The following is a 25,486-nucleotide window of genomic DNA, read 5'->3' as shown; positions in this document are numbered from 1 at the left end:
AAGTCTTCCAGACCCGGGGGCCACGACTGTGACAAGATGCTGGGAATGTCTCCCAGTGAACAGGTGTGGGAGTCCCCTCTGTGTGCTGTGATTATTAGTGAATAAAGAACCTGCCTTGGCCTGTTGATAGGGCAGAACTTAGGTAGGCGGGGAGGACTGGACTGAATGCTGGGAGAAAGAAGGGTAGAGTCAGGGGGATGTCATGAAGCCACCGCAGGAGATAGATGTGCTAAAACTCTGCTGGTGGCCACGACCTCGTGGTAATATACAGATTAATAGAAATGGGTTAAATTAAGATGTAAGAGTTAGTCAATAAGAAACTAGAGCTAATGGGCCAAGCAGTGTTTTAATTAATATAGTTTCTGGGTGGTTATTTTGGTTCTGGGCAGGTGAGACAAAGAAGCAGCCTCTCCTCCTACAGACAGGAATCTAACAGGGGAATGAAGAGTTGGGAACAGATCTCAATTCTTTCTTGTGCAAAGAACAGAGCCACAGTATTGGAGACAACCCAGTGTGTAGGGTATACAGGTGTCTAAAAGTTTGGGGTCACAAAGACAGAGACCACCACTCCAATTGAAGTAGCTGGATCAAGCATAAGGTGACACCTACCAAGAGGGTGTATGCAAAGGGCAAGCACACAGAGAATGTGCCCTTGGTCTTTACTTTTTAACTCTTTCCTAAAGATGTATTTTTATTTTATGTGCATTGGTGTTTTGCCCGCATGTATATGAGCTGCCATGTGGGTGCTGGAAATTGACCCAGATCCTCTAGAAGAGCAGTCAGTGCTCTTACGGGTTGAGCCAGCTCTCCAACCTGGTTTGATTTATACTCAGGCAGTGACTGTGTCTTTTCCTCATTGACTAGAGTTGAACCTCATTCAGCATTATTCAGTTGGCCAGTCCCTAAAGAATGGGTAGAGAAGTGGAAGAGGAGGGGCCAGCCACTTTAAGCTGAGAATATAGCTGGGCTTTTGTGTAAACAAAGGTTTGGGGGCTGGAGAGATGGCTCAGTGGTTAAGAGCATTGCCTGCTCTTCCAAAGGTCCTGAGTTCAATTCCCAGCAACCACATGGTGGCTCACAACCATCTGTAATGAGGTCTGGTGCCCTCTTCTGGCCTGCAGGCAAACAAGCAGACAGAATATTGTATACATAATAAATAAATATTAAAAGATGTTTTTAAAAAAAGCCTTTACTGGGTTGCAGTGGGTGAATGAAACATTTGCATAAAAGTCTTCTGAGGTGGGGGACATGAAAAGATTTTAATTTCTTGTCATTGTCACAGATTTTATAGCACTTAACAGAAAAGACTCATTTAATGTTGCTTAAATGGAATACACGAAGGTTCTTCCCCACAGGGATGACATCAGGACACGTCATGTGTCATAAAGAACTTTGAGAGAAAAAAAAAATAAGCTTCAGAAGCAATTTAGAAAATGCCACAAGCCAGGCAGTGGTGGCACGCGCCTTTAACCCCAGCACTTGGGAGAAAGAGGCAGGTGGATCTCTGTGAGTTCGAGGCCAGCCTGGTCTACAAGAGCTGGTTCCAGGACAGGCACCAAAACCTACAGAGAAACCCTGTCTCAAAAATCAAAAGAAAGAAAGAGAGAGAGAGAGAGAGAGAGAGAGAGAGAGAGAGAGAGAGAAAGAAAGAAAGAAAGAACACGAGTCAGTCTTTCAGCAAGGCTCATGGGGGCCCCTAAGGCTCCCCTGTTGTCATGTTCCTAACCTTCAGTGACAGGCCAGCGGGTTCTCATCCCAAAGTCCCAGAGATGTTGCACCCCCAGTATCTCCTTCCACCCTCCATGTGATCAGTAGACTGGCATCAGCTCATGTCTCGTGGCATACAAAGGTCACATTTTATGCTCTGGCTATTTTCTATGATCTGTCCTCCAAAGTCTACCATGGCCAGACAACTGGCTTTCTCCAAAAGCTTTCAAATAGTAAAGATAATTCTAGAAACTTCTCAAAGTTTTAAACTCCCCCACTCTACCATAGGATCCTAGTCAAACCGTTAATAGAAAATGAACACTAAGCTTTTGATATTTTATAAAATCCATGGGCTGAGATGGCATTTTGCCTGTACTACCCCAAGCTGTTTGCAATACACCACGCACTATGCTCTGCGTTCGTTAGGCAGTCTAAACATCTACATGCAAGACAGACAAGCAGCCACCTCATCATCACAAAGAGGAGAAGTAAAATGTCACCTCCATGACAACAAAGAAAATAACAGGAAGTAAAGAAGCACCAGAAGTCATAAAGAGAGTCTGATCTTACTGAGTTGGGCAGAACTCTGAGCTTAGCGTGGCATGGGCAAACCTGTAATAGAAACACGCTAAGAACCATTAGCACAGGAGACAGGAAGCAGGCAGATGTTAGGAAGCTCTGACTGCCACACTACAAAGCCCTGATCATTCATGCATCCATACACACAGAGCACAGTCTGTCCGAGTGGCTGCACTGGGAGGGGTGGATGAAGCAGAGATGGGTGCTGAAATAATCCAAGGGTTGTCACAGCAGGGTTGGCTGGGACATGAAGGGTTGAAGAGGAGGAGACAATTGGGGCTCACAAACACATGGAAAACGGGGGTTGTCTCTGAGTTGTTTGTGGACCCTTAAGTTGACTCCACAGACAGGCTCTTGGTGTTTACAGAATGCTGTGGCGGTTTGTCACATTCCTAAACAAGACCTTGTTTTCAATACAAGCATCCTGCAAGGCTGGGCATTAATTCCATCCCTCGCAAATGAGAAGCTGACACCCGACCAAGAGAACCAGTTAATCAGTGTCTTCTCCTTGTCCAACCAAATGAATCAGGAAGCACTGTTCTGCTGGCTTTTTCTGGGCTAACAGGGACAGAGTTCACAAAAGTGCACTCTGGGAGCTGTGCTGGAAGGACTCTGCTGACTGTGTCTGCTCCAAAAGTAAAAGGCAAACAACCACACTGAGTTGCATAAGCGCTAAGCCTGACAACTGACTAAACTGCTCTATCACAAGCTACTTTTAGACCCTGGGCTTCCTATCGGAACGTCTAAAAGGCAAGCAGAAGAATTCACAGGCAATGGTTTAGATACTTCAGGACTTTAATGTTCTTCACATAGTCAACAGAAAACACTAACAACATATGAACGATGGGGAAAGACCTCAGCAAAGATCTGGAATGTACGGTATTGCCCTGGTCAAACTACAAAACAGCTATGTGAACACAATTCATGGGGATGGGAGGGTAACTGAGTTTTGTTTAACAGCCTAACCAGAAAGCAAACAAGCAACCATTTCTTCTACTTGTGGCCAGGATAAGAAGAGTGAATCGTGGAACTTCTAGATCTTTCTTAGAAAGCGGCTTTAGAAGGGAGTCGGTAAGAGGGTGCAACTGCCCACAGCAGGAAAGAGTCATGCACAAAGTCATGGGCTGAACACACTAAAAGCATCGACAGAACTGTCTCATTAGATATATAAAGGCATAGATATAAATCGTACGGTATTAAAATCAGACCCACTATATAAGCACTCATAGCGTATGTCACTTTTATCTTGTTACGAGAATAGCAGTATACAGATTCAAAATGCTCACTGTTGACTTTAACCAAGAGTTGCAGAACCCAGAAAACTCACTGCTGTCAGATCCAGCACATGCACTCCAACCTCCTTGGGGTATGCTCCTGTGAACCCAAAAATAACTAATCAATTCTGCAGAACAAAGTCCGAGGCTAGGACTGCGATCTGCCTAGGGAATGAAGCAGCAGAGGTGCCAGGCTGCATTCATTAGAAAAACAACAGGAAAGCTTTGAAAGTGCCTCCAGGTCAAGTCAAAATGAAGGTGGCCATCAGCTGGGAGTCCCATCAGCTCTGCAGAGCCCTGGATGGTTAGGTGTTATTCTTTGAAGAAGAGTCTGTGTTAAGCATGTATTGGGGGAAATCCACATCTGTTAAGTTACTGTAGCCTATCTGAAGGTACTCTGAACGCCGCATGGTGCTCACAGACAGCATGGAGCCAGTCATGTCACAGCTGATGCATCTCCAAGAAGTTCTTCATGAAGGCAGCCAGCTTCTCAACATCTTCAATGGTGACAGCATTATACAGAGAGGCACGGATGCCTCCTACTGACCTACAACAACAGACCCAACCATGAAGACCGAGAAAATCAGGAGAAGACATACCAGTGTCAAAGCCCTTGCCTACCATACATAAGGTTCAAGTTTGAACCACAACGACACAGAAAAAAAGTATACTTTAAAAGGCATTTATTTCAGCATAACCCAACTTTCACTAACTACCCTGCCTGAGTTGCAACTCTGAGCCCAGAACTCAACTCCCTGCCTGTAAACCATCCCCCGCAGGGAGCATGAAGCTTCTGAGCCATTAAGGAAACCCCCTGTACAGTAAAGGTCATCCACCATGCTCACACTGGATTTTCTCAAACTAGTCACATTTTTAGAGTAATTATCAACATTATTTGGACAAGTGAATGGGTTTAGCTCTGACATTTCCATACATGCATACACTGGACTTTTATCATACCCATACTATTCACCTTTGATAAAGAAAAACTAAAGGAGGGGAGAAAAAAGCCCGATGACGGTGGATTTGGGGTCACATCACTTGCTAGACTTTGCAACAGTTCCAAGAAGATAGACTGAGCAAGCACTCTAGGGTCTCCTGAGTGAGGACAGTTACTGCGCAGGATGTCTGATGTGCAGCTGAGCCCAGTGATGGTCAAACTCCAGAGTAGAGCAGGCAGGCCCTACCCGAGGCACTTTCAGTGCCGACGCAATCCTAGGCAGGATGCACCACAACCCAGTCGGCAGGTCTGTCACCACGACTCCAGGCTTTGCAAAGTCCTGGATTTGTTTCAGTCTGCCTCTGACACACCTGGGCATGAGGAAGGCTTACCTGTGCCCCTTCAAGGAGATCATGTTGAGTTCCACTGCCTTATCAAGAAACCGCTTCTCTAAAGCTTCATCTCCTTTGGCATTGCCAATGCGAAATGGAATATTCATCCTGCTTCTATTCTGGCGCTCCACTGGACATCTGAAAGGCATGTTTATTATTCCAGCTACATTTCTAACAGGTGTAATGTCATAAACAAATCCACAGGTTTTTAAACAGTATCGGGGCTGGAGCTGGCATTCAGTAGACAGAATGCTTAACGTGTAGAAGGTTCTAGGTTCTGGTGGTACAAGCCTATAATCACTTTAGGGGAAATGGAATGGCTGCACGCTTTATTAGCCTTGTTTTCCAAGAATGCACTCACACCCTTCACCACACAAATTCAGCAAGTCTTGGGTAAAAACTGCAATTTTAAGTAAGGATTGCAGCATGCTGCTTTTCTATTCCATGTGGCCCACAAAATACTCAAAGGGAGAGCAAGTTACTGTTAGGCAGATATATCTATTACAAAAGACTAAGCCTCATGACCATTAAAAATGGAGGCCCTGGCTTGTGAATATAAACGTTATGTATATATGTGGAATTGGATATATAACAACACATTCACATACCAGATGACATATGGCCAGTGGACATCTGTGCCCACCTTGAGGGCTAGGGAAGATCAAATACCATTACTATCCATGATGTTTCTAAGTCCCAGGCACTACCTTAGGGGTATCTACTATTATGGCGAGAAGCTTGTTATGGCAGGTTGGATAGTGGACACATGTCCATCTCACCACCCAGAACCCATGAATATGACCTATTTGGAAAATTTGTCTTTTGCAGACAAAGTGATGACAATGATCTTGACATTAGGCTACCATGCACAGGTGAGTGTATCGGCCCATGCCTACAAGCACAGCCTTTGGGGGTGGGGGAGAGAAAGCAGGACAAATCCAAGGCCAGTGTGAGTTACATAGAAAGTTCAAGGCCAGGCTGGGATACATAATGCAAACCTGTCTCAAAATAAAATCATCCTGAAGTATTGGGGATACCTAAATCCAATGGTTCACTCTCATGAAACAAAAACAGGAAAGGAATATAGTTGAGCATATACTTTTGTTGTATGATAGGGCATCTCTTGGGTATATTCCCAAGAGAGGTATTGCTGGGTCCAGGGGTAGGTTGATCCCGAATTTCCTGAGAAACCACCACACTGCTTTCCAAAGTGGTTGCACAAGTTTGTATTCCCACCAGCAATGGATGAGTGTACCCCTTACTCCACAACCTCTCCAGCAAAGGCTATCATTGGTGTTATTTATTTTAGCCATTCTGACAGGTGTTAAGATGGTATCTTAAAGTTGTCTTAATTTGCATTTCCCTGATCGCTAAGGAAGTTGAGCATGACCTTAAGTGTCTTTTGGCCATCTGAACTTCTTCTGTTGAGAATTCTCTGTTCAGCTCAGAAGTCAAGAACAGTGGCACTGGGTTTTGATCCTACTGCACGTACTGGCTTTGTGGGAGCCTAGGCTGTTTGGATGCTCAGACCTGGAAGGAGGTGGGAGGTCCTTAGACTTCCCACAGGGCAGGGAACCCTGACTGCTCTTCGGGCTGCTGAGGGAGGGGGAGTTGATTGGAGGAGGGGGAGGGAAATGGGAGGTGGTGGCGGGGGGGAGGCAGAAATCTTTAATAAATAAATAAATAAATACATAAATAAATAAACAGGAAAGGAAAAGGCCACTAAAGACAAGAGACTATGACAATGCAGCTGAAGTCAGGGACAATCTGGAGAAGAAAAGATCCTTCCCTAAAGTCCTGGAGGGAGCCAACCCAAGAATACCTTGATCTTGAATTCTGAGCTTCTGAAATTGACAATTTCTGTTGTTTTAAGCTCCCAAGTTTATGGGTGGTTTATTACAGCAGCCCCAGGAGACATTTTCACGATCAATGCATCATCTGTAGACCTCACAAATGCAGCCAGTGATCAACACATGATCCCCCATCCCTTTGTCATGAAAGTATGTAACTAGATACAAGTCAACCCTGCCATAGCCAATATCATTCAGACTGCAGGCCAGGAATGGGGACACCTGTCCTAGAATAAGGGAGGCAGTGAACTCTGAGAAAAGGGGGAAGGAGGTAAGGGAGTTGGCCAAGTGGGAAAACTGTTTATAGTGGATGAGGACCTGAGTTCAGATTCCCAGAGCCCACATAAAGCCTGATGGGGCAGAATGCACCTGCAATCCTAGAATGCACCTGTAATCCCAGAATACACCTGCAATCCCAGAATGCACCTGTAATCCCAGTGCTTCTAATGTAAAATAGGATGAGGACCCCTGAAGTTCAAGGGATTGTTAGCCTGGCAAAGGAAAAACAAAGAAACCCTGTTTCAAAGAAGATGGAAAGTGAGGACTGATAAGGAGGCTCTCCTCTGAGCTACACAAGCAAAATGTCCATGTATGTCTGCACACAAGCCCATGGGGGAGGGGGGTCAGGAGGAGGGGTTTACAGCACAAGGGACTAACAGAAAGATTTCAGCAAAGCTGACAGCCTACTACAACTGCTTTCCAGTGTCCCAGAGAGGGAGAAGAGAGGGGGTCCTACCCCAGCATGTCACTCTTCCCTGATCAGAGTATTTGGTGACATGACCCAAAAGACTGGGATTTACCAAGAGCAAAGAATTTCACCACCTCCAATCCCAGCTCGTGAGGCATGGGAGCAGCATGCCAGTGTCCTGGGAAAATATAAGTTCCAAGGAATATAGTTCCAATTCACAAGAGATACAGTGCATTGACTTACACATAAAATCCTTGAGAATTGTCAATTATCTCATAAATCATTTGGGATTTGATGGAGCTGAGTTTCTCCATGGCTGTGGCTCCACCATTGTTCTTGATCCATTCCAGGACCATGCCCATGACGTAGATGCTAAAGCAGGGATAAAAGACAACACCATTAAGATCAACTCTGCAAAAGTCAAAACAACATGTAAACAAACTGGTATTGGGAGTCAGTGACACTTTCAGCATCATTACAAATGAACAGGTCGCTTGAAGAGTACAGCAGGGACTAGGCCAAAGCAACTGTAGCCCATGAAGCATTCTAAAGAGGCGACATAGTGCACCTTAGTAATGCCACACCAGCCCTCTAGGCTCTGCTGCAAATGCTCCACAACACCCAGATCACACATCCCCAGCTCTTTAGACCTGTGGGTCACGACCCCTGGGGTGTTAAACGAACCTTTCACAGAGGTTATCTAAGACCATCAGAAAACACAGATAGTAACACTATGATTTATAACAGAAGAAAAATTACAGGTACGAAGTATCATTGAAATAACTTTAGGTGTTGGGGTCACCACATGAGGAGCTGTATTAAAGGGTTGCAGCCTCAGGAAGGTTGAGAGCCACTGCTTTAAGCTGTCTCTCCAACCCCACCCTAAGCTCATGCTTCACCTCCTGAATCCTGAGTCCCTTGCTCATATGATCCATATAAAGTTGTAGGGGTTGGTTTGGCTTGGCTTCCCACTCGCTCCTTTATTTTAAACTTCTGTGAGTATATCTATGCCTTAGATCCTAATGCTAGAAGGCTAGAAGCCCACACTGTTATTCTTTTCTATCCTAGGGTCCCAAGTCAGCACCTCCTAGCTGACAGAGGTGATGTGGCCGTGGCAGACACCACAGGTTCCACACAGGGCTGGTCGCCATGAAAATGTGAGCCTTGCCGGGCGGTGGTGGCACACGCCTTTAATCCCAGCACTCGGGAGGCAGAGACAGGCGGATCTCTGTGAGTTCGAGACCAGCCTGGTCTACAAGAGCTAGTTCCAGGACAGGCTCCAAAACCACAGAGAAACCCTGTCTCAAAAAACCAAAAAAAAAAAAATGTAAGCCTTGTCTTTACCACTGAGAACAAGGAGTCATTACTACCTGAGGTAGACACCTCTCCTGCTCTTCTTAACTCAACCCCCATACCAACATACAGATCCAGCAGCAAGATTTGCTTCCTTGTCTCAAGAGGTGGGCATGAGACTTAACTAGAACAATCAGCAATCCCTGGGATGTTCTCAGCTGGCAGTAGGGAAAGGCGGACCTGGACAGCTCATTCCAAGAAGAAGGGAAGTCCTAGCAGATCTCGTTTCTACCTAAACAGAGAAGCCAACATCCTGGCTAGAGAAGCAAGGATCAGAAACGGAGAACTACCGACCTGTAAACCTCAGAGCATGGGAGACCAAGGCAGGAAGATGGTTTAGCCTGGGCTACATAGAGAATTCCAGGCCAACCTGAACTACATAGCAAGGCCCTGTTCTCAAAAAAAAAACCAAAAAAGAAGTGGAGAAGAGATGGTACAAGATTTGTGTTCCTGGTTCTCGGAGGACCAGCCACAACACAGCATCATTCCTTTCCGAGCCAGTGTCCAAACTTCTCTTCCACAAGATCCACATTAGCACAGGGCCTGGCAAGAGCAGCCCACACAAACAGTAGCTGGTGGGTACCCAAACGAAACTGAAGTTACAGGGAATTTGAGGATGGCAGGTGGTTTCCCCATCAGTCTTCTCACTGCCTTTAAGAAGGTCCCATGCATCCCTAACTGAAAGCCCACAGAGCAGAAGCAGGTCTTCCATCCTCCATGAGCTTGGAGTCCACAGGTGGTCAGCTCCCAGCTCCAGTCTCCTCGGAGTGTGGCTGTGCCCAGGTGTGGGATAAAGGGGATCTACGGGAACTGCAAAAGGTCTGATGGGAAAAGAGGCTGAGCCAAAACCTGGGATAGGGATGCCCCAGCTAGGCTGCTTCCTGTTCCGGAACACGTTACCCTACGCCAGGATAGAAGATCACCAGGTGTGCAGAGCTCTGACAGGCAAAGGGCTGTCACTCAGAAACCCCTAACACTGACCAGTTGTTCAGTTCACTGTCTCAACCAGGTGAGCCAAGAATGCAGGAGTTTCTTCCCAGAAGACAAGAAAAGGCAACACCAGACACACAGGCTCTTTACAAAAAGTCAGCAGTATGCAAAAGCACACTAGAACCTCTCCAGAGGCTTCCTTGGCCTAGTACTCCAGGCTGGTGACGGAGGAAGGGAGGAGATGCAGAAAACAGCCTTGACTAGTTAGACAGAGGAAGCAGGGGAGAGGGACGAGCGGGGAAGAAAAGGGAATGAGTCTTACAGAAGTCTACAGTGCCTCAGCCTACTGTTACAGATCACAGTAGCCTGATTCAGGGGCTCCACTCTCCCATTTTACAGATAGGAAAGCAGACTCAGCTTCACTTAGCTAAAGCCATCCATCCCCAGTAGCTTCTAAAAGCTAAGATTCTACCCCAATGTCTGCCTGACTTCAAAGCCAAGGTGCTTTTCCCTTATGCCAGGGCTATCCGTTCTGTCTGAGACTGTAGGCCTTAAGCACCAGCTTACCTGTGGGACAGAAGGAGTGCCACCTAACCTGTCGGAAAGGCCACCTGTGCGTGTGTCATGTATGTATGTGCCTGTGTGAAAAGATGCTCTCAAAATCTATGCAACCCCGAACCGCTCCTCCCCGCATCCACGTCTGCTCGCCCAGGCTCATCCCATCAGATTATCAGAGCCAAGGGGAGTCCTGACAGTTCCAGGAAACCACGCTCACTTTCACCTGGTGCTTCGTAATCCCTGCGTTTCAAAACTGCGGATTCTCTAAGAAATCTAATGCAACAAAAGCCCGTGCCTCAGCGACACCTCAGGAACAACACCGTGTTCAGGCTTGCTACCAATATTCTCTGGCTGCCTTGGGATCTGAGCAGGTCAAAGCAGCAGAAAGCCAACACACTTCCATAGGCCAGCCCCCTTAGTCTGGGTCTCCAATGCCTCAGCAAGCAGCAAGTAGATCTGAAGAAAGCAGACTGCCCAGAAAGCAGAAAGGCGACCCTGGGGAGAGAAAGCCCTGCCTGCTTTTCCACCCAGCTCCCAGGTATGCACTGATGCTGGGCCCCTGTGATCGACCTCTGCCCTCTAAAGCTCTTAAAGCTGTCGGAGCCTTGCAATGCTATGCGGATTCACAACTTGGGCTCCATTCTTTCCCTCATTAGTACACACTTTTACCTAACTGATGCTTTCGGTATGAAACTGGCTACCTACAAACACCAAATAGGCTTGCCATCTAAGCCTGCCTAACTTTATTAAACCACAGAAAGCCTGTTCCTGGAATAGCTGTTCATAATGAAAAGCGGTGGGCATTTAAGCTAACATGATAGAAGGCCCATGGTACACTGCTGGGTTGAAAGGGGACTCCCACAGGTCTGAACAGCACTGTGCACAGCTCAGACACAGAGCAATGTATGAGAGTATACAGCTGATCCCCCAATTCATGAGTTTGGCAGCCATGGATTCTGTCAACCTTGTACAGACCAAGTTTCAAAATCAGTGTCTGGAAGGAATATAAACAAATCTTTTCTTTGTCATTACTTCTTACCCAATACAGCACAGAAATTATATTCTTTATTAGGTACTATAAATAATCTAGAGATGACTTAAAGCATACAGAGGAATGTGTATAGTTATATACTTTGCCATTTTTAAAAAGAGATTTGACCACCTAAGAATTCTGGCCTCCTTGGGGCCCTGGAATGAGGCTTTGAGGATTAGGCAGGCACAGTGTTTCCCTGATCACGGTTCACACAGAAACTTTGGCTCAGAGCGGGTGTTATTTTTATATAATTTTTAAAACAATATCAATTATACCCTGCATGTCAGAGTTCAGAAAAGGTCACCAGAAGTCTCCAGGCTGCAGATGAGCTCCCGGGCTAGGGATGAGGTGTCATGACTCTTTCAGAAGCTTGTGCAAGCCTACAAGTAGTTAGCCTTCCCTGACGTCAACTTCCCCACCCCCTGGGGGTTCCAGCTTCGCCCAGCCCCTCAAGGGCCTTTGTACAGGCCATATGCTACCCCTGCAATTGCTAAGTAGCCGAAAGATGACATTCTGTCTCCTAAGTCCTGAGACTACAGGTATATGTCACCATGCCTCTATCTTATCCTTTCTCCAACTGAAATAAGGTAATTGGATAAAAGACATTTTTCCTCACAACTGAAGATAAAAACAATCTACACTTAGCAGCTCGATATGCACAAATAGGAAATGTTTCGTGAAGTTATAAGGATTATTTAGTGTCTTCTCCTCTACCCGCTAATCGGGTTGAACGTTACTAATGGGCTAAAAAGAAGGTTACCAAAGCCCTTCATTCCAGCCCAGTTCCTGCCTAAGGCTACTGAGCAACAATCCAAGGCCCAGTTTATCCAGAAGAGTCAAACAGTTCTCAGGGCCCACAACCTTTTGGCTCTGACCAAACAAAACAAAGACCATCATCAGGACATGCTTGCATCCTTATCTGCCTACAGGACTTTCAACCTAATTTGAAGTCCAGACTCTTCCCTTTCTGTGCGTGGGAGGCGTCTTCTGCAGGAGGGAAAGACAGACGAGAACCCTGGCACCCTTGCCCCTAGCCTGACCCTGCTCCTCTGGAAAGCCGCTCTGTTTGTCTGAGACACAAACCAGGGCACTTTATCCACAGAGAGCTTGTGGGTTAATGGTCAACAGTCGGCGCCTGGATTATCAAGATCGAGCAAAAGCTAAGACTGTCATCCCCACAGAAAGGGCAACAAGAAAAACTGACCAAACAGTACCTGGGGGTCAGGAGGCGAGCTATACAGGGAATGCTGAGTGTGCTTGGGGCTCCGGGGTCACTGGCTAACGAAGCGTGTTCTGCTCTACCTCCACTCTGCCAGAAGACTACAGCACCCCAGTTACCTGAAACACGGAGGTGTGTTATACAAAGAGTTGTTGCCAGCCTGCACTTTGTATTCAAGGACTGAAGGACACTCTCTGAGGGCGAACCCCAGCAGGTCATCACGGACGATCACCACCGTCACCCCAGCAGAGCCAACATTCTTTTGAGCACCAGCAAAAATCACACCAAACTTTAAAAAAAAAGAGAGAGAAAGAAACATGGGCTATTTTTGAGGGAATTTGTGGCCACCACTGAGTGATATAATGGTGATATCTAGCTCCCCTCAGCACACTTCTTTAAAGCAAGAACTGTTTAACTCTGGCCTAGAAGCACTCCACTATAAGAATCTCTACCCAAAGTAAGTCAGCACTTGGAGTGGGGAGACCCACGGCCTGGCCTTTGCCAGGAAGAGACTTCCCACACCCAGCACTGTGAAGTCCCGGAACGTTCATGCTCTCACAACCCTTGTTTACTTCAGTACTTAGGACAGGCCCTCTCGGGACTGGGATGGCTCAGTAGTTAACAGCACTTGCTGCTCTTACAGAGGACCCGGGTTTGTTTTCTTACACCCAGATGTGGCTCACAACCATCTGCAACTCCAGTTCCAGGGGATCTGACACCTGATTCTGACCTCTGAGGGTTCCAATCGTACACAAAAAAATATATATGAAGGAAAAATACTAATACACATATAATAAAAAATAAATAAATCTTAAAAATTTGTATTAACACTGGGCAGTGGCAGCACACGCCTTTAATCCCAGCACTCAGGAAGCAGAGACAGGGGGATCTCTGTGAGTTCGAGGCCAGCCTGGTCTACAAAGCAAGTTCCAGGACAGGCTCCAAAGAGCTTCCTGTCTCGAAGGAAAAAAAAAATTGTTTTAACTAAATATCCAGGCTTGGTGGTACACACCTGTAATCCTAGCAGTTGGGAGACGGAAGCAGAAGGTTCGGGAGTTCAAAGTCACCCTTGCCTTCACAGTGAGTTAAAATCTAGCCTGGAATGCAGGCCCTCTGGACCGAGGTAAGTGCACTAGACAGCAGGCTCGCCATGCATCAAGCCTGGGCTTCATACTCAACACCGCAAAACAATAAAAAGAAAATGGGGCCTCCAACTCTTTGGTAACCCAAATGAAATTCTATCATTTAATCTAGAAAATGTATTTGTACAACTGTTAAAATTTCATAATTAAATGACAAAGATTTTAGTTAAATATTTTTAATTAAAAATTGAAATGGTTAAAATATAAATTTTTTTAATCAATGGGCTATAGAGATGGCTCAGTGGTTTAGAGTGCTTATTGCTTTTGCAGAGGACCAGGGTTCAGTTCCTGGGACTCACATTGTGTTTGACAACCATCTCTACCTCTGGTTTCAGGAGAGCCAATGCCCACTTCTGACATATCTGGTGCACACATTTGCACATAGGTCAAACATTCATACATGTAAAATAAAATTACTAAATCTAAAGATAAATTAAGTCAATAGTAATTAATACAAATTTCCACTTAGACACAGCTGGAAGCTGCCATGAAGGGGGGCTGCCGCAACCCAGCCTGGGTGGGTGAGACACCTGAGGGAGAATTTTAAAACACATCAATAGCTAATGGTTCTTGAGGTCATTTCATTGTACAAGCTACAGGTTCTATGTCACCCCAGAAAATCAAGTGCAATTGTATTACAAGGGAGAGTGACAGGAGGATTTCAAGTTCAAGGTCAGGCTGGGTTGAGCTATTCAGTGAGGCCCTTCTTTAAAAACATAAAGTGTGGTTATAAACCAAATACTGTAGATCTATATAACAGAACAGTCGTCTAAAACTGAACTTCTGATATATGCACCAGCATGAACCTCGAAGACATTAGGGAATTAAGCCTAGCACTAAAGAATAAATATGATCCCATTTACAGAAGGTCCCTTGAGTACAAATTCATGAAGTTGGATAGTGGTTGGTAAAGATCGGGGTGTGGCCTTTAACCAGTTTCAGTACAAAATCTGAGGGTTCTTGGGGTTGGACAGAGGTGAGGGCTACACAGCAAAGTTAATGTGCTTAATGCCCCTGAGTTATGCACCTAAAAGTGGTTAAAATGGGGCCAGTAAAGTGGTCCAGCAGGTGAGGAACCTGCCAAGCGCATGCACACCACGGCAAGTGTGCATCCATACACATACGATAATAATAGGTAATTATATGTGTGTATGTACATGTAATGTATATATGTACAATACGATAATAATAGGTAATTATATGTATGTACATGTAATGTGTATATGTACACATACGATAATAACAGGTAATTATATGTGTGTATGTACATGTAATGTGTAAGTGTACACATACGATAATAATAGGTAATTATATGTGTGTATGTACATGTAATGTATATATGTACAATACGATAATAATAGGTAATTATATGTATGTACATGTAATGTGTATATGTACACATACGATAATAACAGGTAATTATATGTGTGTATGTACATGTAATGTGTAAGTGTACACATACGATAATAATAGGTAATTATATGTGTGTATGTACATGTAATGTGTAAGTGTACACATACGATAATAATAGGTAATTATATGTGTGTATGTACATGTAATGTGTATATGTACAATACGATAATAATAGGTAATTATATGTGTGTATGTACATGTAATGTGTATATGTACAATACGATAATAATAGGTAATTATATGTGTGTATGTACATGTAATGTGTATATGTACGTGTACCACACACACTTAAAAAACTAACAAATATAACGACAACAAAAACACAGGGTCTCACTATATACCTTTGGCTGGTCTGGAATTCAAAATGTAAACCAGGTTACCATTAAATTCAGGAATTCACCTGCCTCTGCCTCCTGAATGCCAGGATTAAAGGTTTGTGCCACCACACTTAGACTTAATTTTGTTGTTGTTGTTTCAAGACAGGGTTTCTCTGTGTAGCACTGGCTTTCCTAGAACTCACTATGTAGATCAGGTTAACCTTGAACTCAGAGATCCACCTGCCTCAGTCTCCTGAGAGCTGGGATTAAAGGCATGTGCCACCACCATCACCTGACTAGCTTAAATTTTTAAAAAAAAAAAAACATGACTAAAATAATAAATTTATATTTTATCACATTAAAAAAGAGGCATAGTTGGGCATGGTGGCCCACCATAGGAAAGAGGATCTCTAAATTCAAGCTCTAAGTTCAAGGCCATCTTGGTCTACACAATGAGTTCCAGGAAAACCAGGGCTATATAGAGGCCCAGGTCTCAAAAACAAAATAAAACAAAACAATAACAAAAAAAAAAGCCCCCAAACAAACAAATAATAAAAAAAAAAAATGAGGGCAGAACTGTTATGGCTCTTTTTAGAATTTGTCCAGCAGGATTTCTGACCTTCATCTGAAACACCATCACCACCACCACCACCACCACAAAAAAAGGGGCGGAGGGGCAAGAAGATGGCTCAGTTGGTAAAGGTACTTCCTACACAAACCTGGCAACCTGAATGCCATATCTGGAACCACATACAGGTGGACCAAGAGCACTGACTCCATAAAGTTGCCCTCTGACCTCTGTACATGCATCCGTCTCCCTTCACTCAGGCTCACACATACACAAACTTGTGCATATGTGCACACACACACACACATGTGCACCCCAAATAATAAATTTTTAAACATTATTTTAAAGGCAGACTACCATTTGGCTAGCTTGGATGCTGTTTTTAAATTCTTTACAGATTGCTCTTACGACACGTTCCTGGTACAATGCCCCTCACCCCTCCGCTGCCCACCCTTGGCAGATCACTCATGTCTGAGTGTGCTGTTGGTGTACTTTCGGAGTTAGGGCTGACAAAAGGCACAGGATGTTCTTCACCGTCCCCAGGGCGTGGTGGTATCTTGCTCTTGACTTTGGAGTGAGCATGCCATTCCCAGCATCCTTGCCAACAAGTTTGCAAGAACCACTGCCACCCCCCCAGCCTCCCAGTTTTTTCAGTCAGGGTTTCTCTGTGTTACAGCCCTAGCTGGAACTCACTTTGTAGACCGGGCTAGCCTCGAACTCAGAGACTCACCTGCCTCTGCCTCCTGAGTGCTGGGATTAAAGGCGTGCATGAGCCACCATGCCAAGCTCCAGAGACACTCTTAAAAAGGCAGGCAAGTTCCTCAAGGCCTGACTTGTAGGTCGTGAGCAACCATTCCCACAGTCTTGGATATTCAGACAGTCAGTGATGGAACAAACAGTTGTCACCCCGCTCACCAATGTCTATCTACCCTGGCTTCAGGGGCTCTGCCAGTCCCAGACTCCGCAGGGTCTTTTCTATGGGCATACATATCAAAACACTTCAGAGAAACATTTACTGGTTCCCTGACCCAACCTCCCATACTCTACCTTGGAAACATCCACTGGCCTGGATAAGAAGTTTGAGGACATGTCACAGACCATCACGGCTCCCTTGACATCAGGTATGAAGTCAAACTCCACCCCGTGCACAGTCTCGTTTGCACAGAAGTACACGTAGGAGGCGTCCGGGTTGAGGTTCCAGGTGCTTGGGTCTGGAATTTCTGACATAGAGGACAAAATTGGAGGCTCTGCATACTTCCTTCCGTTCTCCATAAGTAGATGACACCCCCCACCCCGGGGACTGGTTACTTTCCGGAGGGGATTACTGACGCCAAAGCATTGGCGAGTACGAGCACCTGTCTGCTCCTGCCATCATCACCACCAACAGCGGAAGATGAGCCGTCAAACTCTGAATTTTTCAAATGCAGCCAGGCAGAAAGAGCATTCAAATGCAGTCCAGAGGGGCCGAGCGTACTGGTGTCCATGCGTAATACCACACGTGGGAGGCCAAGGCAGGAGGACAGCTCTGAGTTCAAGGCCAGCCTGAGCTCCATCAAGACCAAGTCGGTCTGGAGAGATGGCTCAGCTCTTAAAAAGGTTAGGCTCACAACCAAAAATAGAAGACTACCTACCAGGTCATCCAGGAGTACACAGACGCTTTGTCAAAAAACCCAAACAAATGAACCAACAAAGGAGATGGAGTTCTGGGTGCTCATCTGAAAGCTTTCCTGTCATGAGCTACCCATCTACGCTCTACCTGTTGGCCTACCAGCTTCTTCTCAGGAGCCCAGTGCTGACCCACTCTGGGCCCATGTGGTTCCAGCAAAGCCAATCAAGCCCACTCCCTCGGGGTAAAATATGACTCAGGCAGAATTAGTGACTAAGTCACAGCAGGGCATGTGATACTATTATTGGGGTGCTCCAGCAAGGGCCGTGAAATGTGGGAGACTATAGTGAGCTGGAGAGCAGCTGCGGACATCTTCCCAGACAGGGGCTCTTTTCTGGACTACAGTCTACTAGAAAGGGGACAAAGAGCCCCCGCTGTCCCCACACCAAATGCCAACCTGGCTTAGCAGGGCTCTCATCACTCTACAGCAGGTAGACCCCACAGCCACACAACCTAAATGAGCTTGCGAACCACTGGCGGAAGGACGGTAGCAAAAGGACAGCAAAGGGAATGGCAGCCACCCCCTTACCGCCCAGCTCACTTCCCAGAACTCACTCGTGTAACTTCCGAGTTTAGGGTGGACGACATTCACAGTCCCAAACTTCTTGGCTTCTTCTGCAGCCTTAGCGGACCAAGCTCCGGTCACCACATAGTCAGCACACCTTCCAGCTTTCAGGCCAATCAGATTTAAGGGGACGGCGCTGAACTGGCCAGACCCACCTCCTTGCACAAAGATCACCTTGTAGTTGTTGGGAACATCTCTGGACATAAAAAGGAGTGCAGTAAATACAGAAGCTCACACATCAAGGACAGAGAATGAGGGGCGCTATACCAAGTGCATACTTTTGGTCTCACTCTGCAGAGGCTGGGAAGATGGCTGGCTCCGTGCTAAGTGTGTGCACTGCCCTCGCAGAGGACTTGGGCTCGGTACCCAGCACCCACATCAGGCAGCTGGCAACTGCCTATAACTCTAGCTTCAAAGTATCCTCTTCTGGCCTCCATGAACACACACACATGAACACACATACACACGACATATACCTTAAAAGAAAAAGAAATACAGTCTCACTATCACTCTCTGTTACCCAATTTAGTCATTTATTTACTAGTTTCTTTGACATTTACTGGTGACAACCAATGGTGACGTTTTACTTTTTCTAGTGATGCCCTGCTTTCTTTTCAGGAATCATACTTTTCTGTTTCTCAACCCTCAGATCTCAACTCTGGCCACCCTGACCCAGAAAGCGTGCAATGAACAAAACTACCATGGGATCTGGCTGAGATCTTTGCTAAAATCACAGAGAAGTGTTAATCTGCAAACACCGGTGACTCCTGGCAACGCTGGCACACAGGTGAGGAGGGTGTTTTTGGGAAGATTCTCTGGTGACAACAGGGCTCCTGTGTCCTCCTTTGGCTACACAAGACAGATATTCCTATTTTCACTTAACTCAGTGAATCAGGTCCATCACCTGTAACCGTACTGAACCACCACTGAGAGGTGTCTGTCTTTGGCACCTCTAGATCTAGCTGAGTAAGCAAAACCCAAACACACGTCAGGACTAAGTGCAAACTGCTTTGACTTCAGGATGGAAAAGGTGATCAGACTGCAGACATCCCAAGCTTTATAACAGTCAGAGCCTAGGAATAAGTGGTCAAAGGGCAGAATTCCAGCATCAGTTCAAAACAGAAGTGACCAGCAAGGTGGCAGGAAGGTGGACAACAGGTTGTGTAAGAATCTTGTACCTAGACTACAGTCAGCTCGATAAGCTGGCAAGTAGCCTAGTTGACACATGCTAGCATCATCAGAAAGGGGGGTGCCTCAGTTGAGAGAATGCCTCCTAAGATCAGGCTGTAGGCAAGCCTGTAAGGCATTTTCTTAATTAGTGATTGTTGTAGGAGGGCCCAACCCACTGTGGGTGACGCTATCCCTGGGCTGGTGGTTCTAGGTTCTAGAAGAAAGCGGGTTGGGTAAACCATGGAGATCAAGCCAGTAAGCAGCACTCCTCCATGATATCTGCATCAGGTCCTGCCCTATGAGCGTCTTTCCTGACTTCCTTCAATGGACTGCAATGTGAAGTGTAAGCCAAATAAACCCTTTCCTCCCCACGTTGTTTCCTGATCACGGTGTCCATCGCATCAATATGAACTCTAAGACAGCGGTGCAAGGCCATGCCAAGCATGACGCTATTAGCACCCAGTAGCACTGGCAGAAGCCAGGGCTCCAGGCTTATGTTATCCACGTGCAGGGGCGTGGGACAGAAAAATACTAGGATAGAACTGAGTTAAACGAGGGTTCCGGTCAGAAGAGGCTCTTAGCCGTGTGGCCAATGCTAAAGTTCTAACTAACCCCTCCATCAAGGACAGAAAACAGCGAGGCACACAGGAGTGGGACACGCCAAGCATACAGGCATACACACACACAAAATAAATATTCTTAAAAAAAAACTTGTATAAACTTACAGCAATTCCCTCACAAGAGTCTCTGTGTTGTTGATAATCTTGGCAAAATCTGATGACCTGTGACTCATTTCTGTGGAAGCAAAGAAACAATGAAGTACAATACCAGACAGACATGCTTGTGAAATTTATGGAAAAATAAGAACGCTCTGAGTTCAGACGGTGGGCACAGGTACACTTAATGGAAAGAACAGTGCACACTGATATAAAGGCTGAACATTTCAGACCTGAAGTCACAGCGCAGTGATGGTTCAAGTGCCACACTAGCTGATTCCTTAGGTCCTTTTCAGACCCTGCTCTATCCCTTTCTCCCAAACTAGGGACACAGACAACCAGCCCTGAAGTCCCTTCGCACAGTGTAACCCGGAGAAACAGCAAGAAAAATAAACAAAAAAAATAAATGTAAAGCATAGAGCTTGGAGGTTCTCTTCCTAAACAACACAGGAGCGAAAGTTTAATAAAGAAATTATTAATGAGCAAGATATTCACAGAGGCTTGTGAACGTTTTCACTTCTGCAAGCTCTTATTTAAGTATAATAAAAGCTTTATGTTGAATGTGAAGCAATAGTACAGACCCTTGGTAGCATCCTTACACAAATGTATAGTATCTGCTGATCTCACAGCTTGTGACCACTAACAACCAATTAAAAAACAGTGAGCTATGTTGAAACTTCTCTCACTAGCACTTGAGATGTGTTCAGTCTGGACTCCAGCAAATATGTGACCCAGGACATAAAAGATAAATGTATTTATAACAGCCTATGGGAAGACCATTCAGAGTAACGCCTGGGTTTGCGCCATTTTTGTTCCCTGTTAAGCCAGGATGGTAACAGAAGCCAAAAGTAAATCTTACCAAGCACACTGATGCCGAGTCCTTTGTAGTCCAGTAGCTGCTTCTGTATCTCTAACAACACCTAGAAAGAGAAAAAGAAGACTGCAACATGCTGTATACACTTTTCAGACACCTGGGAGGTGAGGGCATCAGCGAAGCAGAAACCCAGAAGGTGCCCAGGCTTCTGTTCCCACCCACAGCCAAGCCCCTCCCCTCATCTCCACAGAGCCTCACTGACATAGCTTGCACAAGCAGGACCTGAAATTAAGCAACATGATTGGTCCCAGAGACCGCGTCCCCTACAAATCTCATCTGCCTCTCTCTTAAAGCTCATTTAATAAACATATATAGTTCTCAGTTCAGGAGCCCACAGGAACAAAAACCAGTTGTGTCCAAACCATACAGACAGGCCAATTTCTCACGGGGAGCGGTGGTGCTAGCTTAAGTCGTAGATTCTGATAGGCAGCATGGGCAAGAACCTGCTATGAACTAAAATAAACTCCGGGACCTGGGGCTGTACTACATGAAGCTCAATGACAGTGCAGTTGCCTAGCACATAGGAAGCCCTGGGTTTAATTTGCAGCAAAGCTGGGGGGAGGCAGAGGAAAGAAGGAGGAGAAAAGAGAAATTATATCCAGATGAGGCTGAAAAAAAAGATTTTTCTCTGAGTTGTGGGCTACATCTTGACTTTGAATACTATTATTCCATTCTGGCAAGGCAGCCCTTGAAAGGTCATGGGGATTTATTGATATGACATTAATTGGGAAACCCATCATTCACAAAAATGTCTCTTATCAAATCAAATAAGCAATATCAATTCCCCTATAATGAAATGGAAGCTAGGGGTGCAGCTCAATGGTATAACGTGTTGGGCATGCTGGGGGCCCTGGAGTCAATTCCCAGCACCAAAAGAAAGGAAATCAGGAAAGGGGAAGGAAAGGAAAAAAGGAATCAGAAGTGGGGGAGAAAGGATGGAGAAACAGAAAATAGGATATATGTTCTCTTCAGCTAAAACAGGAAATTTTAAAAATCAGTATTAAGCTATGAAAGAGAATCTCAATTTGCTTAAATAAGGTTGTCGATATGTTGAATGTTGCTGAGACAAGAGATGGATCCTTGCAGGTGAATAAAGGATAACCATAATAAAGAAAGGCTCAGGCCAGGTGTGATGGCACAGGCCTTTAATCCCAGAGCAGAGGAGGCAGAGGTGGGTGGATCTCAGTGAGTTCAAGGCCAGCCTGATCTACAGAGTGAGTTCCAGGACAGCCAGAGCTCTGTAAAGAGATTCTGTTTAAAAGAAAAAAAAAAAAAAAAAAAAAAAAAAAAGCAAGGAAACAAACAAACAAAAGTAAACAAAATAAATGCTCTATAATTAAACACAAAGTGCAAAAGAAGAATCCAAATGGGAGATGGTTAAGACATTAGCTAAGGCCCAGTGTAGTGGAGCAAACCTTTAATCCCAACACTTGCGAAGCAGAAGCAAGCGGATCTCTGAGAATTCGAAGCCAGCCTGGTCTAAATTATTAGCTACTGGTCAGCCAGGGTTCTATATTGAAGCCTTGTCTCAAACAAGCAAAAAGAAATATTAGCTAAGAACTGGGCTAGATAAGAGTTCTGTAATCCGAATTAGTGGAAGACTGAAGGTCAAAACCCCACTCAGGCAATGAAGCTTAAAGAAAATAAGGTACCAAGACATCACATAAATTATGTGTTGAAATACTGTACTGTGCCATATATATATATTATATATATATATATATATTGTACATATCTATAAGACTATCACACCACTTAAAAACATTTTGGTGAATACACATAGTAAAAGAAACATTAGCCTGCAATAGAATCTTGGTTTATGTGTGGACTGGGGACCAAAGAGGACCTGCCTTTGCAAATGACAAGCAGGAGCTCTACCAGATCCCTTTACCACCCACCTGGAACCATCCTTGAATGATTATTTTTGGTTTTTTTTTTTTTTAGATTTACTTCATTGTTCATTTATTTGTGTGTGTACCCTCCGAAGCCAGAAGGCATCCAATACCCAGGAGCTGGAGTTACAAGTGGCTGTGAACCATCTAAAGTGGGTGCTGGGAACTGGACTTGGTCCTCCACTCTTACCTTCTGAGCCATCTCTCCAGTCCTGTATTTTTTTCCTATATACATTTCTTGAAAAACACATGTTTATAACCAGGACTGAAGAGATGGCTCAGCTGTTAAGAACACAAACTGCTCTTCCAGAACACAAACTGGAATTTGATCCCCAATACTCCTATCAATTGGCTCACAACTGCCTTTAACTCTTCTGGTTTCCACAGACCTTAACTCACGTGAACATACAACACACAGACACACATGCATACACACGTGAATATACCACACACAGACACACATGCGTATACATAATTTTAAAAAATAAAAGTGAGTTCCTCGAAAAAAATCAAAAAAATATTTTATAACAAAAATCCCTATTTTTTTTACTTCTAGACGAAAGCTAGACCATTGCACATCTCTCCAGCCTCACGTACAGAAGTTTATAAATTTCATTTTTCTTTACAAGTGACAGAACATTTTTTGAAAGCTTCTCTAATCTTCATAACTCAACTAAACCAAGAAAATTCCTAAACTGAAGTTAACAGCACGAACTGTAATCCCCATGTTTTATGTCAACCAGACACCAGCTAGAGTTTATATGAAAAGAGGGAGCCTCTGCTGAGAAATTTCCTCCATAAGATTAGGCCTTCGGCAAGTCTGTAGGGCAATTTCTTAATCAGTGATTGATGAGGGAGAGTCCAGCCCATTATGGGTGGGGCCACCCCTGAGCTGATGGTCCTGGGTTCAGAAAGACTGAGAAAATCATGGAGAGTAAGCCAATAAGCAGCACCCTCCATGGCCTCTGCTCAGTTCCTGTCCTCATATAATGAGCAGTTATATGTAACTGTGAGCTAAATAAACCTTTTCCTCCACGAGTTGCTTCTGGTCGTGGTGTTTCAACACAGTCATAGTAACCTTAACTGAGACACCCTCTCTTGGGAGGTGGAGGCAGGAAGACCACCAGCCCTGCAGTACAAAGTAAATTCTGGACTAGCTTGTACTGAGACATTGCCTTACCATACCCGGCAAAACAAAAACAAACGAACAGCCCACTCCTAAAGAAGGGCTTGGGGTAGGGGGTGGGGGTCCCTGCACAGATGTTCCCACAGTTCCAGCAAAGAACGCCACGGAAGATGAACTGCAGTGGTCGCAGAATAAGCCCTGTTCTCAGCTTGTGCGGTTGTCCCCACAAAACTAAGGCATCCTTTCCCCTCTCACACAGCAAAATCCTGTTCCTACCCCCACAGAGGCCGCGGTGTCCCAGGGAGATCGCCAGGATTCAACAATAGAGAATTGTACAATCCTTGGCCATGCCAGAGCGCTGTGGCAACCGGTTATCAGATAGCAGTTTCGGCAGCTGGTTCATGGGCTCCAAGCCATGAGAGGCATCTCATTCCGAACAGCTGGGGTGCGAGAGGAACCGGCGCGGAACGGGATGGCACCGGGATCTAGCGAATGGAACTTGGCCAAACAGCCCAAAGCTTTTCAGAGTCAGAACCCCGGACACACTGAGGGGAAAAGTGGGTTTCCAGGAGAAAGCCTTGGGGGCTGAGCGGGTTCGGTGTGAGTGAGGAGGGAGAAGCCGGCAGCTTTCCGAGTTTTGAGGACTGCATTCCCAGCGCCCAGAGCTTAGCCTGCCACCACGGATACAGACGTGCTCGCTCCTGGCCCGCCCGCCATCGACCATTCTTTCACACACGCACGCCCGTGCACGCCTGAGCCGGCGCGGCCACACCGCGGGGAGGTACAGCCTGTGTTTACGCCGGTCTCTCTGCACAGGATAGCACTTCGGGGTCAGCAGCTGCATCTCGATGGCGGCATCCCTGCGCCTTGTACACCGATGTCTGTATCTCGACAGCTGCATCCCAACGCCCTGCATCCCGATGCCCGCGCTCCGACCGAACCCCGGCCATCTTACCGAGTGTGGCAGCTTGGCAGGCCCGGGCCCAAAGTTAACCACTTGCTTGGCGGCGTCCATGGTGCTGAGGCGAGAACCGGGGAAGTGGCAACAGCAGAAACCACGCGAACTGCCCGCGTCTCCGGATGCTGAGGAGGGGCGGGCCCCAACCCGCAGAATCGGCGCCCCATTGGTCTTCTGTGTCAGGCCGCGTACTGATTGGCTCTCTCCCAGAAACTCGCATCCCCATTGGCTGAGCTCACCATCCGAGCCTGTGATCAGTTGCTCCTCCTGTAGTTTAGAATTTCAACCAGTCTTGGCGGTCAACGCAAGAGAGCAGGGGATTGCACCAGCCGCCCGCGTGGCCGGGAGCCTACTGCCTTTGAGTACCTCTGGGCGCTGAGTCCCCGCTCCTGGCCTCTGGCCAACTGCGAGATGGTGCCCAAGTCCATTGCTCCTGCTCCATTTGGCTCTGGACTAGGCTTTGCTACACTTGCTCCAGGGGCCAGTCCGTATTAACTCACCAGCAGACGTTCCTAAGACCCACACAGACACTCCGGTGTAGACAGGGCACTCACAG

At 45.9% G+C, this 25,486-nt stretch overlaps 1 protein-coding gene and 1 non-coding gene across 2 annotated transcripts; one reads left to right on the top strand and one right to left on the bottom strand.

The window, feature by feature from the left end:
- Window positions 1-1,173: 1,173 nt before the first annotated feature.
- Psat1 (phosphoserine aminotransferase 1) lies at window positions 1,174-25,223 on the bottom strand. Its single transcript, XM_057779498.1, has 9 exons — window positions 24,928-25,223; window positions 20,940-21,000; window positions 20,090-20,159; window positions 18,185-18,390; window positions 17,011-17,183; window positions 12,643-12,812; window positions 7,674-7,802; window positions 4,893-5,030; window positions 1,174-4,107 (listed from the first exon to the last, which is right to left on the bottom strand). Exons 1-9 carry the CDS (start codon window positions 24,985-24,987, stop codon window positions 4,002-4,004), a joined length of 1,113 nt encoding a protein of 370 aa, XP_057635481.1. The 5' UTR covers window positions 24,988-25,223; the 3' UTR covers window positions 1,174-4,001.
- LOC130880893 (U7 small nuclear RNA) lies at window positions 15,970-16,033 on the top strand. Its single transcript, XR_009057683.1, has one exon. It is a non-coding gene; the product is annotated as a U7 small nuclear RNA (small nuclear RNA).
- Window positions 25,224-25,486: the final 263 nt, after the last annotated feature.

Source organism: Chionomys nivalis, chromosome 8, assembly GCF_950005125.1.
Source record: "Chionomys nivalis chromosome 8, mChiNiv1.1, whole genome shotgun sequence".
Lineage (NCBI taxonomy): Eukaryota > Metazoa > Chordata > Mammalia > Rodentia > Cricetidae > Chionomys > Chionomys nivalis.
Note: the sequence above shows the minus strand (reverse complement) of the source record. Positions and strands in the feature narration are given on the sequence as shown.